The 20,193-nt window shown below is 33.9% G+C and overlaps 1 protein-coding gene across 1 annotated transcript; it reads right to left on the reverse strand.

Annotated features, from left to right (window-relative positions):
* Positions 1-6,415: 6,415 nt before the first annotated feature.
* Positions 6,416-8,707, reverse strand: LOC143184662 (abaecin). The gene is made up of 3 exons (XM_076387053.1): positions 8,584-8,707; positions 7,378-7,553; positions 6,416-6,573 (listed from the first exon to the last, which is right to left on the reverse strand). The coding sequence occupies exons 2-3, from the start codon at positions 7,537-7,539 to the stop codon at positions 6,562-6,564; spliced, it is 174 nt and encodes a 57-aa protein (XP_076243168.1). The 5' UTR covers positions 7,540-7,553; positions 8,584-8,707; the 3' UTR covers positions 6,416-6,561.
* Positions 8,708-20,193: the final 11,486 nt, after the last annotated feature.

The following is a 20,193-nucleotide window of genomic DNA, read 5'->3' on the forward strand; positions in this document are numbered from 1 at the left end:
AGTGATACTTGGCATTTATATGTTTGGTCTTGCTCCTGTAGATGTTTATTCTCCACCATCTTTTTTGCACTCTAATTATCCTCATACATTGTGATAGCATTGGTCTGTGGTGAAGTCTTCTAGAAATTTCTTAATCCACAGCAACTTTCGACTAGCTTCTGCTAAAGCCATGTATTCTGCTTCGCAACTTAACCATGCAATATATGTTTGTTTTCTACACGCCCATGTTATTGGTCCACCATTATATTTAATTATGTACCCACTGTGTTATTTGCTATCTGTTTTGTCTTCTGCCCAGTCTGTATCTGAATATCCTATGACAGGCTTCGGAATTAACTGCTCTTTTCGGCCGATTTTCGAAGGCGACGCCTCCTTTCTCCCTCGCACGTCACTTCTCTCCGCGGCGGCCCTAGTGCTCGGAAGGCTTCAGGTGCGTGCCACAAAAATCGCGCGTAGCGCATTTGGGCGACGTCACTTATATCCATAGATTTCCACATCACCCATGAGGTATTATTGTTGATGCGTTTTTGTTTTGTCAGTGGTATCCCCTGACGCGCGATTCTTGTGGTACGCGTCTGAGGCCTTCCGAGCACTAGGCTCGCCGCGGAGAGAAGTGACGTGCGAGGGAGAAAGGAGGCGTCGCCTTCGAAAATCGGCCGAAAAGAGCAGTTAATTCCGAAGCCTGTCCTATGAGACCATCCTTTGTTCCTGCAAGTCTGAGTTTAAAGTGTCTCATTCTCTTTAGATATTTAACAACTTTTTTTGTCTCGTTCCAGTCGGTTTTAGTAGGTTTCTTGATGTGCTAACTCAAAATAGATACACTTGCTGCAATATCTGCTCGTATGTGAGTCGATACATATAACAGAGCTCCGATAAGTTTTTGGAATTCATCATTGTTACACATTGACTTCTTAGCGTCGGTCATCTTTAAGTATCCTGTATTCAATGGTATTCTTGATATCTTTGAATCCTGCAATCCAAATATGGCAACAATTTTATCGATATATTGAGTTTGGTTAATATAATAGACTCCTTCTAAGTTCTTTTCTACATTTGTTCCTAAATAATTCGTTAGCTCTCCAAGATTGGTTAATTCAAATTTCTTTTTCAATCCAAACGCAATTCTTCTGATTTCAACCTCACTTAAACAAGCAATTAGTGTGTCATCTACATATATTATTATATACTGTATTTTCTTTCCAATCTCTTTCGAATAAAGGCATGGGCCGGCGTGCTTTGCTTATATCCAAGCTTAATTATTGCTTTATGTAGTTTTTCATTTCAAATTTTAGCTGCCTGCTTCAGTCCATATATACTTTTTATAAGTTTGCAGACCATTTCTTCCTTTCCACCGACAACATAACTCTCCGGCTGCCTTTCATATATCTTCTCTTCCAAATTTCCATTCAGAAAAGCTGTCTTGGCATCAAAATGATGAACGCATAATCCTCTGTTGCAATTGTGAGTAATGTACGAAATGTTGCTGCTGTGACCACTGGTGCAAAGACGTCGTCGTAATCTGTACTGTATTTCTGACTAAATCCCTGTGTGACAAGTCTAGCTTTATACTTTGTTGATTGGGTTTCTGCATTCCTTTTTCTTTTGAATACTCATTTACATCCGATTGCCCTCCTATCCTTTGGAAGTTCAGTCAATTCCCACGTGTGATTCTTTTGTGTCGACTTTATCTCCTCATCCATAGCTTTGATTCACATATCTTTATCAACTCGCGAAAAAACTTCTAACCGATTCCTTGGTTCTTCATTTTCTTCTTTTGCTAATCTTACTTCAGGTGAATACTTCTGTGGTTGTTTCGTAGTTCGCGTGGACCGTCTGATAACTTCTTGAGGAAATTCGTTTGTTGATCCTGGATAATTATATGCCTCATCCTCCCTGGAAATTGTCTGTTCAGAGGCAGAATCCAAAATGACCATATCGTCATGGGATTCATGGGATTTGCCGTATTAATTGCTTCCACCCAATACTTATTGTCCATTTCTGCATCGATAAGCATGCAACCTTGCTGTTTCCATAAGCGTTCTGTTCTTTCGTTTAGCAACACCATTTTGTTGTGGTGAGTATGGTGATATATATTGCGATCGTATTCCTTCTTCTGCAAAGAACGTTTTTACTTCTGACCCAATATATTCACGCCCATTATCTGATCTGATGATGTTTGGTACTTTCCCGAAATTATTCTTTACGTATCTTACACAGTCTTTTATGTGCCGCACTGCATCTAATTTTTTCCAGAAAATATACCTCTGTACATCTGCTGTAATCATCTATCATTATCATAAAGTATCTTTTTCCACTCGACATCACTGTCAGCATGGGACCACATAGGTCAGTGTGTACTAACTCTAGCACAGAAGCCGCCCTTGAAGACGAAAATTTTAGGAAAAGTTATCTTGTCATTTTTCCTTTTATGCAACACTCACATACTTTTCTAATACCACAGTTCTATATTTCAAACCCCAATGTCAATTTTTTGTCTTGAAGTAATTGCATGTCTCCAGAATGTCTGTGTCCAAACCTTCTGTGCCATGTGTGTTGACACTTTTCTGTGTCAACGTTTTCTATTGCACTCTTAGCTCATACATATTGGATAGTAAATCTGCTGTAAATACTGTTACTTTATTTCTTATGATATTGCATACTTCATTATTAAACTGCACAACGAAACCTTTCTCCGCCAACCTTTTAACTGATATCAAATTCTCAGTTAAATCTGGCACATATAAGACATCTTTTAGTTCGACAACAGTCTCCCTTTCATCATCATTCAGACAGTTTAGTTTTCCACATGCAATTCCATTAACCTTAGCACCTTTACCGTTTGCCAGTATGACACTAGGTAAATCCTTTCGTTCCAAAGTGTGGAAAAAACTTTTATTATTAGTCATGTGACTAGTGGCTCCGGAGTCTATGTACCAGGTATCTTTATATATCTTCTATTGACGCACACTAAAGCAAACAAAACCTGCTTGCTCTTTATCTTCCTCTACCTTGTTCGCTTTAGTTGCCTTCTTCTTATTGGCTTTCCACCTTTTAGTACTTAGCGCAATCGTACTTTAGATGACTCAATCCATAACAAAAATAGCAGGTCTTCGCTTTACTTGCATTCACATTTTCCTTTTGCGACACTTTGAGCGCTGTACTTGAGTCTGCTTCGTCAGGAACACCCAATCGTCTTTTATACTCGTTTATGAGTCTCCCCTTTATCATCTCTGTCGTTAAATCGGAATCTGGTCTAGTTTCCAACGCTGTAATCAAAGTGCCGTAAAAGTCAGGCAAACTACTAAGAAACATGTCTATATGCATATACTTTCACTCATTGCTTCACCAAGTGTTATCAGTTTATCTATCAAATTTTCTAACTTGACTAAATGATCTTCCATATTACCTCCGTCAATATATTTTTGATTACAAATCTGTCTCAGAGTATAAACTCTGCTAGTTAAAGTTGACTTTTCATGATAGCTTCTTAACGCTTCCCATACCTCTTTTGCTGTGTCTGCCTTGCGTATATGTACTAATTGCGAGTCTTCAACGAGCAAACCAATGATAGCACGTGCCTTGCCATCGTCTTTCTTCGAGGATGCAGCTACAATTTCATCCTTCGGCACGATTGTACTTATCTGATTCCACAATTCTTCTTTGATAAGCAAAAGCTTATCAAAAATTTCTAAACTTGATAATTTTCATTGTTAAGTTTCGTGACACATTCTCACAAGTGTTCCGTCATGGTTAACCTAAAAAAAAAAAAAAAAAAAAACTTAACCACGTGTATCAACCAAATATATATTAATTTCTTGAACTTCAGTGTATATTTTTTTTGTGACAGCAATCACTTGGGCCCATAACCTGTTGTGAATATTAATTTTATGTTATGCAGGTGATTTAAGTACACAAATTTCTCATAAAATATGTAGCGTTTATTTAACATGTGATTATCGCTCTTTTCCTTGAAAGGAACATAGAACATAGCATTATATATAGAGTGTATTTAAAACAAAAGATTAAGAAAAGGAACTAAGGAGGACGCCGTAAGAATATAATAGTGCAATCGTTGCTCAATAACTCCTACAGTATGTATTTGTAGGGCACGATTAGATCATTCTAATCTGAACAAATCTGTGTACAAACTAAGTCAAGGGATACTCTTACCTGCCTATGCGGAGTGGAAATGCAAAATCTGAACTACGTTATTTCTGTAGATCCTTTTTTTTCAAAATATTTTCTAAGTGAACTCACAATTATTTTTTAATTTATTGTCTCAAATAATAACATTATGTTGGATAATCCTTAAACATGATTTGTTGCTATATCTACTTATAATAAGAATATTGTTGGAGGCTGTAGCATAAAAATAAATAGGAGACAGAATTCTTCATTTTACTTTATGCATAAATTCTAACAGTTAGAAACAAGCACGCGTTGTCGCTATAATCGCCGGAACAAGAAGAGCAGCAAATACCTTTATCCTATTTCACGAAAGGCACGCATAACACACATATGCATGTATGCATTGGTGGTTTGTTTACATGAGAAAATAGATGTGATTAATCTTAATCGTCATGCTTCAACAAATATACCTACACAAAATTTAGTTATCTATTAATACTCAATATAATTCAGGTATATGAGCATTTGCAAGAACCTATTATCTTATTATTTTAATAAAATTAATTCAATTTAATTTAATTAATCACTTAAGTAAGTTTGTAAATTTGTAGATTCAAAGATTTAATGGAGAATTAATATAATGCTACATTTCCAACGTTCAAAATTATTTACTTATGCCTTGTTCAGATTAATCACGTATTAATTTGAATCCAAATCTCTTGAATTAAAATAGCTTGAATTCAAGTAATTTAATTTGAAGCAGTGGACATCTGAAATGGCGTCGACGGTTTATAATTATTAACAAGGACTAATATTATTGTTGCGTTTTTGGCGAGCCGCCGGCGGCTCCTCGCGCGCACTACAATTCCGAACGCGTCGCGGCATTGCAATTAGTTCCACACTGTATCACAGTTTGTTTATTTACAATTACTATTACTAATCTTAGGTATAACTAAGCTTATGTAAACAACTCGTGTTTGAAATCGCGGTGTTTGCTCTCTGACAGCTGTCAGAATTCTCTCTGATCGATCCTTCTGCCGTCTTCTTCTTATTCCTGTTGCGAGCGCAGTAGGCACTGTTCATATACCCGGTGCTCGCAACATTATTGTTGTCGCAAGACAAAACATACAGTATCAGAATGTCCAGCACGAACAAATTAACAAAGATATTTACAGAAATAAGATGTTTTCAAATTTTCAACTTCCTTCGACACATTTTCAAACTTTTCGTTAACTAGTCAATCATTCAAATTTTCGAACAGTTAAATTTTATAATAAGTAAATATTCAGATTTTTAAATTGTAACAAGGAAAAGAAATATGCACATAAATGAAGCAAATTATGGAACATCATTCTTAAATGATATTGTTAATACAAAAATTTGTATTTAGAAGAAAATATAAATTATTGGACTTTTTAGGTCACCATTTTAAGGTCCACGTCAAGTCTTGTAAAATGGCGGAAGTGCAAATAAGGTATCCAGCGAAATTCTTTTTTGTAATGAAAGCTGTTGTACATACACGCTATTGCTGAATACATTTTACAGTGATGCTGTAGTAATGCAGTAAGAAAAGGCTGTATTGCATGTGTTACGAGTCCAGACGAGTTACGTAAAGTAACTATGAAAGGGCTCGATTCAAAGCTCCTTCCGTTGACCTTTGACTTTGGAAACTCTGCGATGCAGCCGAGTCCCCACCATTTTTTCGTCCACAAAACAATAACAAAATTCCAAAAACCCTGACCCTTGGTCAGACTATCTAACTCTCGGCTCGTAACACATGTAACTATAATTTAAATAACCCGTCTTTTCGACATTTGCTAATGTGAAACGATTCTTAATGAAGACTAATAATAGTGTGGCAGTGAGTTTTACCTTCGGTTTTAAATTTCTTATGTTTCATCTCATTAATTGTGGGAGTTCAAAAATAAAACTTAGCAGAGCTTATGTCAAACATAAGCACACATTTTGTGTATTGGAAATAGTTTCGTGTTATATTGCTAGTTGTATGAGTTTCCCTTGTACGATTTATGTAGGGAACAACAGATTACAGTTGTTATGACTGACGAAAAATATAAACTGCAAGGAAAGGGACATTAAGAAAGAACTTTGATAATTTTCTTGTCCATAAAGAAAAATGAAAAGGACAAAAAATTCGAAATTAAAGTAACTTCTATTACTGATGTATTTTTTTACTTGACAAATTTCGCTTATTATTAGGAGAATCGTGAAAATCGTTTGACTCAAAAAATTCGACGAAAACACGATGGAACTTACGAAATAAAATAAATGCCATTACAATAAATTTATTAAATATTTAGTTTCATATTTACAACAATATTGTATTGTTTACGTTTCATGTGATTGTAAATCGCAGTATTTTTAACGAATGGCACATTACTTCTCAAATTGAAAATCTCATTTTTGGCTTGGCAATCAAAAACGTGGCTGCAACAAACAAACAGTTTATTATTAAATTATTCTGGTATATGAAAATATTAAATTAAAGATCTTATAAAAGTATGTTTACTATTAAAGAAATGATACGAAAGTATAGATCAAATCTGCGATGTTTACGAAAATTTTATTTCGATCTTTTTGTGAAAAGTAATAGTTCTTATGTAAATATGGAAACAGTAATAATAACCAACTAGAGAAACTAACAAAGCCAGTCAATGATTCTTCATTATATTGATTTATTAACTTGTTTTATAACAGAAATTATTAAAAGTACTAAAACAGTTATTTTAAAAATTATATAAGAACGTAAAATTAGGAGAACTCCATATCAAATTAAGTAACTGAACATGCCAAAATTTGAATATCTGAACATCTGAATGTTAATACACATGAAACTTTAACAATTTTTTAATTCACAGATTTGGATATTACAATATTTAAATTCTAGGTAATTTGAATAATTAAGTTTTGAAACATTTAAATACTTGTATACTTGGTAATTTAAATATTTCAAAATTTTTAAATCTGACAAATCTTTCGCAAATATGAAAATTTAGGAGTTAATATATTTGAAAACTAGTACTTAATTATTCAAACTTGAATATGTATAACTTAGGAATTGCTAGTATTAAGCAGATAAAAAACTTAGAAACCTATATAACTAAAAATATTTTTCAAAGATTAATTTGTATGTATTCATAAAATAATAGGTATGTACAAAAATGACTTTTTCCGTGGAAATCTCTTTCTACGGAAGAAAGTATGTATATAAGTAAGTAAATATGTTCTTACTCTCGTGAGCGGTTTTGGCCACCTAGCCTTAGGATTGAATGGTCTCTGTCCTGAGAAAGTAGGAAATGAACCACCAGGTCGTGGTCTTTGCACAGTTGGTACGTATGCAAATATTAAACAAACTGCTGAAAACAACGTGACGAGGAATAGTCCCAGCTTCATTTTTTATGTATTTTCTGTAAAAATAAAATTCAGTATCAAAAAAGAAATAATTAATGTATCTTGATATGTTACGTAATACGAAAAGACTACCGGTTATCAATTTACTAGGTATATTATTCAAATACTATGACATGTAAATAGTTTATTTTTCCTCATAATTATATGTATATAAAATAGAGATAAGTAAAGAAAATCGATGATTAAAAAAATAAAAGAACCTTAAGAAGAATGTTGATACTCAAAATAACTTTACAAGGACTTTAATAAAAATAGTGTACACAGAACATTTTACTTTAGTTATGATATAAAAAAATCACTCAGAGATCAAATACAAAGTTTCTGAAATTGAAATAAATACAGGAATATATTTCGAAGATTTGAAAATTTGAAAACTTGAAAACTTGAACATTCAAAATTAATACATTTAAGAAATTGAAAATTTATATTTTACATATTTCAGTATTTGAAGATTTGTAAGCTTTGAAAGTTGAAAGTTTAAAAATTCAAAGTTTAGGACTTTGAAAGCTTAAAGCTTGAAATTTGAAAACATTAAAAATGTATTTTTTAAATGTTCGAATACGTGAAGTTTTAGAAAAGATAATAGCGAAATTAATAAGAGATTAAATTTGCCTTAGATTTAAAGTAACAAAATAGTTCTTTAACAGTTTTCACAAATCTTCAACCTTCAAATATTAACAACTATGTAAATAAGAAAATGTGTAAGATGTTTGAGTGAACGTGCATATTCTTGACCAAAAGTTTGAAATAATCGTAACTTAAGGAAAACGAAGGTTCTCTCATTAAACACAAAATTTAAGTAACAAGAAATAATTATTGTAGGAATTCTTTCTATTGCTATACAATAAAGATCGTTGTAAATACGTGGGGATACTAATTTCAAGTAAAAAATACTTTTCTATATAATATAATTTTAATAACAATTATAATAATAAATGATTCCAAAGTTTCACTCTAAAGTGTACTTTAGTCTTTGTAGTAGTACTTTAGTCCTTTTATGTGTAAAATATTTTTGTATTGAATTACCTTTCTGCAGCTTCAGAAGACGATTCCTTTCAATATGACGTTAAAAGATTGTTCCAGCTCTTATATACTAATTAATTGTGATGGAGTTGACACACATTCACAGACACTGCTGATCTGTATTCTACACGTATTGTAAAAAGCAAGTGTAAAGATGGCACTTACACATATGCATTCTGTAACGGGGAATATCGACGTTTCTTCTTATCGCGTGTTTCATTGAAAGTTAACAGGAGATGGTGACCCATCTTGTGATGACGATAATTTATACACGTGTGCATGTTTACGCTTATGCATGTGCACCAGGGACTTCCCGCAGCATGCATTTTCCTGGTGATATCTTCATGCCATTGAACATGTTTTTCTGCGCAATTAAAAAGGCAGTGTTTATTGTTATTTCAAGTGTTTGAATTGACAATATTGATGAAAGGAAAAAGAGTTTGTAAATATGAATATTTGCTTATTAGTGAATGGTTCAAGTGTTTAAAATGTTTAAATGTTAGACAATTTTTGTATTTAAATGTTATTAAATATTAACATTTGAGAACTTAAAGATTTAATAATTCGATATTTTGAGACATTGAAAATTCTAAAATTTAAATAGATATTTAAAAAGGTTCATATCTGTAAGTTTTCGAATTTAGAAAATTTAAAAAATTTTAAACTTCTACTATTCGAAAGTTTTCAAATTCTTTTGTTTGAAAGATTGAAATTTTCTAAGATTTGGAAGTTTTTGAAATCTAATGATTTGCAAATTTAAAAATTTAATGTAGATTTGATATAAAACTATATTTCCCACATTCAAATTCACTCACTTATGCTTCATTCAAGTTAATCAAGCTTTACTTGACTTAAATACACGCCTCTTGAATTCAAACAGTTTGGATTCAATAAATCTAATTTGACGCAATGTTATTCAAAATGCCGTCGGGAGAGATTAATAATCATTTTTTACTTAATACACATTTGTGTCAGTTTATTCGAGATTCACACTAAACAGGTTGAATCACAAAAAGCAGTTTCCCTAAATATCTGTTATTTCTCGTTGTATCAAAAATCTTCCCAGAAAAAGTTACACTATATGATCACAATATTAGAAACACCTATAATAATAGGAATAAAACTTTTTCAAGGTTTTTCTTGCGTGATTTTAAGATCATCAGTTTTTTTTAAACGCTGCCATGTGTGTTTTATTATATTATGTTGTACCTGTTGTCAAAATGAATTTATCGGCCTAGTATGTTATGATCTTGAAGTAATTCAAACTGACAAGGAAATCTTTTCAATCCGAAAATTATGATTTTAAAGATATTTGCTGTTAGTGTAAAGCATATTGAGGTATGCAAGGGAAAATTTTTTTTTCTGGCGGAAAAATACTCTAAAGGGATGAATTTAACGGATGCCCCCTAAAAATTTTGCGTCTTCTTGCTTTTTCAATATAATTTTGTAACGATGTGAGATAGAATGAAACATCGAATGTAGTGCGATTTTACAAATAAACTTTTTAGATGACGCTTAACATCATCTAAAACATCTAAAACATCTTAACATCATACATGACGTAAACATCATTTTTTAATTTTTCTTATACAAAAAAATTGCGAGTAAGACCTCGCAAATAAGCTGCTTATGATGTCAGATAATTACGTCCAATCCAACGATTTGGATATTATTCTTCAGAAATTCTGTTGCAGCACATGAAGAATGTGCGGGTCAGTCATCATGCTGATATCATATTGCATTGTAAATATCCATAGTTATATTTACACATCTCGCTGTGTTTAATGTGCCAAGAAAAGCAAGATCCAATTATTTTATTACCAAAAACTCCACATCAAACATTGATACTCCAAGGTCTGTACTTATTAATTTGTTACAACCATGGCAGAGTGTTGTAATACCAATACTGCATATTTCTTTTTAGATACATTGTCTTAATACTTCGATGACTATAATAGATTATATACAGGATGTCATGTAACTGGTGGTACAACCAGATAAGGCTGATTCTATGTCAAAAAATATGATTTTGACATATTGATGATTTCTCAAACATAATTGTGCTCTTCTGATTAAATTTCTACATACATTTTCTAAAGTGTTGTTTTGCAATTTCAATTGTTCAAACGCTATCATAATTCCTTCTCTTAACTTCAAAGTTCAATACTCGTTATTTCGTCAATGTACACGATAAATTTAACTTCACTACACAAATAAAAATCCAACGGTTATAGGTCTGGAGATCATTATGGCCAAGTTTATTCAGCACCGCGGCCGATCCAACAATGGTACTTCTCATTTAAAAAATTTCTTACTGCTCGACTAAAGTGTGGTGGTACTCCATCCTGTTGAAAGATCAAATTTAATCGTATCGCATAAGGAACGTCGTCCAATAATTCCGGTAATATGTCACGCAACAAATGTAAATATGCTTCTGACGTTACATTATCAGGAAAGAAATAAGGTTCTATAATTTGGCCTTCTATTATACCAGCCCAAACGTTCACACTCCATCTCAATTGAAAATTATTTTGCAAAATAGCATGCGGGTCTTCAGATGCCCATCGATGCGAGATATGAACATTGAACATTCCGTCTCTCGTGAATATTGCTTCATCGATCCATAAAATTGTTAACAAAAATTGTCCGTCGTTAGAAGTTTGTTCTAGCAACCAATGACAAAACGCCATTCTTGAAACATAATCACTATTTGTAAGTCCTTGTACTTTACAAGGGTGGTAAGGGTGCAGTTTATTCTCATATAGTATGCGACTAACAATAAATCTACTAACATTGTGTTCTGGAAAAAGGTTTCTGATACTCGTGCTAGGGTCACTTGTTATGTCTTCTAGAATTCCTTCTACGACACTCGTATTAATTCGACGATTGCGATCTCCATGTCAACGAAGAGGTTCAAAAGAACCGTGTTCCGCAGCAGTTCATCCTACTCCCTGAATAACTCTCCTGTTGGGATGTCTGCGATTTGGATATTGGTCTCTGCAATACTTAGCTGCGGCCGAAGCATTACCGCCATATGTATCTAACACAAAAATTATATTCGTATACTCTCGATTACTATATGTAGTAATATCGGTAGTTTTATAGTAACTAAGAGCTCCATTCGACGAGTGTAGAAGTAAAGCAAGAGTAATAGAAAAAATAATAAAGCAGTGGTTTTCAAGCATAAAGACAATCTACAGTCACATCCGTTAAATTGAGACTTGGTCGAGTGTACGTGTACCGAGTAGATTTTTAAAGTCGATATTTTCGAAAACGAAATCTCAAATGAAAAAATTTTATTGTATATTTTCGACTTACTTTTTGACATAGAATCTGACCCTATCCGGTTGTACCACCAGTTACATGACATCCTGTATATTGCAGTCTATTGACAATTATGTTTATCTATATTTAAAGACTACTTTCTACGTAACCGTAACTGCATGTACTGACTTAGGCAACTACGTTTTACACGTTGATGTTTCCGTATCTAAATTCCCAAGTTCAAAATTACTTTAAGGTCATAATGTCAGCAGACTTGGTAGAGTCTTGCGTCAAGTACTTTAGTAAAAGTGCACGCGAAGCAAAATCTCTTCCGCTACGAACAATCGGCTAACTTTAGACATGTAAAAGACTATGTAAAAACCATTTTTCAGCAAAAAGGTGACAATAATGGCATATGTAGAGGAATAGGTAAGTCTAATCGGGAGAAAATTGGTTTACGGGAAGCTGAGCTATGATGTGTCAAAGATAAGTGAATTTTAAAATCGTTACAATGGTAATGCCCTTCTTACCCCTCACTCGTCTCTCGAGTAAGATCGAAACATCGGGTCGAATGGTAGACTTCGTGCCTGGACTACAGCATATTGCGCCCCTTGCACCCTGGCCTTTGAGATGTTAATCTTTCACGCTAGATAAATCAGAAAGATTATTTAGCAATGTCCACAACCGATTACTTGTACACCTTAATTTGTTCTTCTTCGTATTATTTACTATGTTTAACTAATTTCTGGTTGTCATTCCAATACTACTATATACTTACTCACGTTAAATAGACGTACTGATGCCCTTGCAAAAATTTGTAAGGTGCCTTTAAACCTTACAAAGATTGTTATAGAAAGAAATAAACTTTCCAAAAAGTTCGCACCATTTAAACTTATAAAACCCCCCGAAAAACCTTGGAAAGGTAAAAAAAGCACACCAAGTGTATGCATTCTCTTGAAAAATCTACCCCACAGAAACCAATTTTCCACTAAGCATCAGTTATATGAAGAAACCAATTTAATATATTAGGGCAAACAAATCCATTGAAATCATTGGAAAATGACAAGCGCAATAATTTATTTTTCTATCAAAATAGTGTCAATATTGAAGTCCTAACAAATATCATTTTTAATCTCATTTCTACCGCTGTAGTGTGTCTCCTATTAAAAATATTTTTCATGCAACTTACACATGCTACACAAAAATCATGTTTCACCCTACGGAGTACGCCTTCATTTTTGTGACAAGAAATCAAGTTATAAAAGTTGACAATTCGGTTGTGTTACTTTTCCAACATTGAGCGGTTAGCTTACTGTCAAATAGGCATGTTTTATTTGTGGCAGAGTGAAAGGTTATTTGAAAAGAATCTTTTTACCAGTAATACTTTTTATAATATACAAAAGGCGTAATAGGATAAAATATCCTGTAAGTTTAACCACAATTAAATATTATATGCCACATCCCCATATCGTCCCTCTACCTTGATCAAATTTTTTGAAATGTAAGTAGTAGTATCGCCCTGTGTACAGGTTTTATGTAAGTTCTAAAATCGAGCGCCGAAAGATTCTCATTTTGACTTTTAGAACAAATTGGTGTGTTATAGATCATTTTCTAAAAGTAGTTACAACCGTCTCCAATCTGATCTGTCCAATCCGCGACGGATATAGCAGGTATTAACATGTACCATTCGCGATGGAGATACAAATGGCACGCATTTTGGATTCATTCGTTCTGGCTCATGGGAATCTGCAATTTTGAAAGTCAAAGTATGTATAGCGCTTTTCGTTTGAATAAGGATGTAAGGTTTACCGAGACTTCAGAAAAATATACACATATATAATACACACACTAATATTGTCTTATAACGACGATTTCAAAGAGACAGCGAGTAAAACAATGCTTATAACTTAAAATTTTGAACGTCAAAGGCCTACTATGTGCCTGATTAGATAAATCTAAAATATAAAGCATCGCCAAGACACACTCCAGCTAACGTAATGGCCAAAATATAAGTTTAGGTCGAGAATTTCCTGTTTGGCACGTAACAATATCTAAACAATTTTTTTCATAAGCTTTTCCCTAAATGTATTTCATATAATTTAAATAGCAACAAATAGCTAATAAATTAATTAATAATGTTGTAGTGAAAACCTAATGTAAGCAATATGAATTCTGAAGGGCTGCAGAATTGATGTGTGTCATAATTTGAACTCTGTACTGTTTGATGCCACAAATTTTGTATTATAACGTCATATATGGACACAAACACTTATTTTTCAGTATTTTATAAGTATGTTTCGTACACATGAACAATACTTCCATCATAATATGAACTAATCCAATGTTGAACACCTGTAGTTATTTCGTGAGCTCGAAAAAAGATTAGAAACATTTTAGCAGCCTTCTTTTATTGGTACAATATTTTCAGGTATTTGTATTAAAAAAGTTTCCTGAGTAGTAAACTTTGTGTAAGTTACAACAATGCTTTGAGATAAAGACATAAAACTGTAATGAACGTAAAAAGTATGGCTTAAAATACTCTTTAAGGTGTCTATTTCCTCGGAATATATTCCAGTATATGAAATCTACAGAATGAAGTTTTCACTTGGTAATCAGTAATACCGTCATTAACTGTTCTTTTGTGACATATATTGTCTTTCTGTTCTGCGCTAATTAATGATAGACAACTAAAATCGTTTGATATTTTATCTATGTCTACAGTTTCAATGTGATAAGATTTTACTTGATTTAAAATTTTATATATTTATATTCACTGGTTTTACTTTTACTGCTTTGTTACAATTAAGTATGCACGTGTTTATATTACATGATATTCTTATAGACTAATGACTTACACTACTCGTGTACGCAACGCTCATCCACACACACACACACACACTTATACCTGCATACGTGCGTTGTCAATCGAAATATTACTGATTCACAGCTAATTGTATCTACATATTTCTTTGCAGAATGTTAACAAACAGTATTTGTTCTATAATTTTTGTAGGTGTTCGTATGATATTTTTATTGACGCTTTCTGTTTACAGAATCAAAAATTAGGAATAGATCTATCTCGAAAATACCAGTCGTCCAACCAAGAAAAGCAAAGTTTTAGTTAAAGACTAATCGAGCAGCACGAACTAATCCGCGATTCTCAATCTTTACATGTAGATTGAGAACATCTTTACATAAAGATTGAGAGTCGCGGGTTAGTCCGTGCTGCTTGACTAGTCTTTAACTAAGACTTTGCTTTTCTTGGTTGGACCCTTTGTAAAGAAAGGTTGGTGGGCGTCTTTGTAAAGAAGTTCAGTCATAATAATGACAACACAATCCTCTCGTAACAGTAATGATAATAATCAAGGGCGACGAATTTCTTTTTTGCCGTGGGTTTCTCTCCTACGGTCTAAAATATCTGTTTGTTTATACCCATAATAGTTTGGTTTATATAAAGTATTAAAAATGTCTACTTCTTCTGTAGTATCTCTGTGTTTATAACAATTGAACTTTTTTACAAAAAGGCCTACCAAGTATTTTTTATTCAAGTAAACCACTAACTCTATCATAAACAATGATTTTTGTAAGTTGATTTCTTGTTATAAAAATGAAGACGTACTTCATAGAGTGAAGAACATTTCGTGTGCCATGTGCAAGTAGCATCAAAAATATTTGTAATGAGAGACGCACTGCAGCAGTAGAAACAAGATTAAAAGTGATACTTATACATTGGCAATATTTGATAGAAGGTTAAATTATTGTGCTTGGTATTTTCCTGTGATTTTCTGGATCGCATCACGAGATGCACTGATTTTGATGAGACTAGGCTTAATCAAAGGTTCGTGCCAACATTATATTTGATAGTATCATCGAATTTTAAATCTGAACTACGGATCCAAAGATATTTGGATAAGTTTCTCATACACAAAATTCCAAACAATGTGCACGGTAATGCTGGTTACGCCCCGCATATACTTGGCGTCGCGGCACTATTATACGGTTTGATCATAGATAAAGCGCGCAAGTATTGTGTAGTACTGGTAAGGGTATATCCCAGCCACATATTGAGATAGTTGTAATTTTCCGTATATAGAAAATACAAATTAGGCGGTCTTGTCTACTCTGACCGTATACATCCGCATTTTTTCCAAGTGCAACTTTACTAGCTTTGAACAGTACACACTATTTTAGTTTGCCACCTGGTTCCCTCGTCCCTCTGGAAAATAGGCGATCTAGTAGCTAAATGTCCTACTTCTTCTTGAGGGTCTTCTCCCTCGTCTACACAGCTTGGTCGGTTTTGTCCGTGTCTGTTGCCAGTACATGAGCGGTCGGTTGAGCGTGATGCAACAGGTTGTGATTCTAAGTTATAGGATCCTCGTTAGTTAGACTCGAGCGAAATCTACGGCTTTATTCCACTTTATTCACGTGATTAATTTAAGTGTATTACGCGTGATATTTCTCCTATGTTCGAGGATTTTTTTCGACGAATAAAGTTCAATATTTGGTTATTTCCAATGCGCAGTGAATCGAGAGTTTCGCGGTCATGAAATCGAGTCGATACGAATACGAATTATCGCATCATGAGCCATCCCCATCTCAAGCGAGAGGATTCACAATTGTGCTCCTCGATTCGATCTATTTCCGAGCAAACTTGTTCCATCCTGAAGCTATCGAGCGATCGAGAGCTTATTCGGAAGAGAGATATTGCGTGAGGAATCGGCGAGGGGTCGAGGCGTAAGCGCCTGTGGGCCAGTAACTCATCTGGCACAGGGGCGCAGAGGTTGACGTTTCGAAGGCGCTGCGCCCCGCAATCCTATGCTTGCGGGGGTGGATTCCCGTGACTCTAAGGTATCTTTTTGTAAGTAAACCGTGAGGGAGTCGAGCGATAAAAGGAGGATCGGAGGAAAATATTGCCACGACTCCCATTTTCAGGCGAACTGAAACAGCGTACGTACGATTTCGCGGGCAATACAAACCAGAGGTAAAGAGCATGTGGTGAATGGCTTGTCCGAGACGTCCGGAAAAACTCGAATTTCTAATTGTTATTTCAAAGAGTGAATTAACTTATCGACTGTTGCTGAGGGGAAGAGAGAAAGTCGTTGAAGCGTACTTTTGCTGCAACACTTTCCTGGATTTCGATCCAATTTTAACGTAGCGTTCCTAGGATTGTGTTGTAGTGGGAGCGTGATTCCGTGGATAGTGGAACTTAAAGTGTTTGTGGAGAGTATGTGTGAACTAGTACTAATTAAGACTAAATTACACTACGATATATATGCGATATACATTAATGCGAAACTAACAGGCACAAAGGACATACGTTGTTTTCTTGAGCACGCGTTTACACAAAATATTACCTGGCCTTGCCTGGCCACGCCAAGTATTTGACTTCCAAGCCGCGGACATCTAGGCAAATGTCTAGATGTTACATTTTTCCTTCGTATTATTAAAATGTCCGCGGTATGAGTAATGGAATGTATTTAGTGCATTTTTGGCATATTGCGATGGAAATGCTACTCATTCTTTAAGAATTGAGTGCTTTCCAGCCATCGAACACGATCCTACATTGTGTGAGACAGAGTTACACAATCTCAATTTGCAGCTGAAATACTATTTAGTTTTTTTATTTCATCCCTAGAGTGCAGAACAGTGCTTTTACATGAGTGTCATTAGAGTTTAAGCGTAGCACTGTTGAACACAGCATTTTACCTGTGTATACGTAGTGGTGTCATCTTAATAAGCGCAGTTGGAAAGCACCGAATCTTACATTACGTTACATAGTGTCGGCTTTGCACATAGATGGAAAACACCTTTATGTATTTGCAGCTCATTTCGATTTCACATCTTTTTATGACACAGTACCGGCTTTTTCATGTACTTGGCGTAATGTTTTTACTATTTTGAAGTTTTTTGTTAGGATACGTTGTTACAAATATGATTTACAATAATTGATTACCTTATAACTATGACGGTAGCGAATGAAGAAGACCTAATGGCTCGGCGTTAGGAGGCTTACAAAGGGTTTTACACTTCACGGTTTTACGTCGCGTGACACTGACTATGGAACTGTGTACTTGACGGGCGAAATATTCCTTACTTGAATTTTAATAAAAGAATCGACACAAGACAGAGGTTACGGCAGGTTTTAAAGGAGTTGATTGGAATTTTGTTCGAACTGTGAGGCCGAATGACCTGCCGCAATTGATGCTTACTCTGGCGAAATTTATTCTTAAAACGCGAAGTATATACTAGGTCGGTCATCAACACACGTTTGACACCTGCACGGTTGGTGTAATGCTGAGGTTGTCAAAATATCAGGTTACAGGGATACTCGGTTTGAAGCAATACTTGTGTTGAAGTGTTATACGATATTAGGATATGATTAACCAGGACGTAACACATTTCTTAGGAGACAATCATTTTGACACGATTTCCAATGTTTTAATACGCATAACAATAGTATAAAATCCGCAGAAACTACGGAAACATTGCTTTTTATTTTTTTACTGTGGTGTATCAAATTGAAAAATGTGAAAAACAATAGAGAACAATAGTATTAGTGATATTTGTCTATCGAATCAATACGACTATTATTCCGGGAATTGTTACAATACAAATTCGATATTTTTCAATTTTTTTCTCTCTTTTTTTACTTTTTACAACTGGGGTAATCAATTTAAAAATCTGACAAAATTCCATATTTGTGCCACGATAGCTAACGTGCCTCTGACTTTTTTTCGCAATTTTTCATCGAACAGTTTAAGAGAAATTGGGTAATAACGTAGAGATCTTGATCAAAGGCAAAAGTTCAGCCCAGGAATCTCTCCTTAACGGCTTCCGCACTTTACGTGGGACATCCTATATATCATCCAAATTGTGTCGTATTTGATATCATTTTCATCGGAAAAACATATGGGATTGTTTTATAGCGCTTGCATCGAAATATTATATTGGCCCAAAAATGAGTGAGAACTTCTATATAAGGAAATTTCTCACGGTTGGTACAGCATCGTGGTTGCTACCCAACTGCTCGAAGTCGCGCTCTCATTAAGATAACGAAAAACGAAAGTGCTAGAGTGTTTTCTTTTAACAGACAGTGACTCGAATATTTCGGAGAGTAATGGAAAATATTCTCCGTACGTAACTTTGAGATTGGAATCAACTACCGAAGCGAGTTCCACGTGTTATGAAACATTCTGTATGTCAATATCATCAAAATCCCCGACATCGTTGTACAAAGGTAATTGAGTTGGAATGGAATGGTCAGTACACGAGAAGTTAAAATATACGTGTTTGAAGCCGTGTAGTGTTTAGTGTACAGGTACACGTGTATCGAAATACACACACTGTATCACACGGATACTCGGATCTGGAACTATTTATTGTACTTACATGGGTATACATATACGTATGTATATACGTGTATTTTGTATTAAAATTCGAAATATATGGATACTCAGACATCGCAATATTCATTAATAAATATGTATCAACATATTGATATTTCATTTTGTGTGATTATTAATGTATAATAAAATGCTCGAATATTTAAGTCCATTTACCCGCAGTTCATCTTACGTTAAATTCAACACTTTTTTCCCTCGATGTCTAAGATTTAGTTGAAAGTGGTTTTTTTGCTTAAAAAAGGAAGAGAACTCTGAATTTAACGATTTGTATTTCGGAAACTGTTTACCATATTTACGTGCTTCAAGTTTTATTTTGATTGAGAACGATTCAACTTAAATAAATTTGTTTGTGATTGGAACATTATTTTAACAACATTGGAAATAATGTAGATATTATTATATTTGAAATTGGGCCTAGTGACCGCGTTCTTACAAATTCGAAACAAGAATAGACATTACCATTTTTTTTTAATTTTTTGCGTAAAATAAGCTTATCCGTAAATCGATGCAAGGCATATTAAGTGGGGAATTTTTCTTTCCTTCATTAAAAATCTATTTTCTTTAAATTCTTACTATACAAGATATAAGTATATAAATTAATTTCATTCTCTCAGTATGTTCCCATTATATGTTAAAGTACTTATAATATTTCTTTATGCAAATTTCTATTACATATTTCGCCTAAACTCTTTCTCAGTTGCCATGTTTTTTTGTTGCTTGGCATGATAAAAAAAAAATTGGATCATCTTGAAAGTTTTACTGTTTGATGAAAAAAAAACTGCTATTGTCTTACCCAAAATCGTGATTCATTGTGTATTATTTTTTTTTATTAAGAAAAATATTTTTTAGCCACTTTGTAACTTTTAACCTTGTCTTTGTGCCTGATTCTATTCAGGTCATCCTTTATGAACCATTTTTAACCCTCTTTGAAGTAAAATAGCCACTG

The sequence above is a fragment of the Calliopsis andreniformis genome, chromosome 10 (genome assembly GCF_051401765.1).
Source record: "Calliopsis andreniformis isolate RMS-2024a chromosome 10, iyCalAndr_principal, whole genome shotgun sequence".
Classification (NCBI taxonomy): domain Eukaryota; kingdom Metazoa; phylum Arthropoda; class Insecta; order Hymenoptera; family Andrenidae; genus Calliopsis; species Calliopsis andreniformis.

Excerpts from the sequence above, each read along its gene's own strand:
- LOC143184662 (XM_076387053.1), bottom strand. The coding sequence starts at position 7,539 with ATGAAGCTGGGACTATTCCTCGTCACGTTGTTTTCAGCAGTTTGTTTA.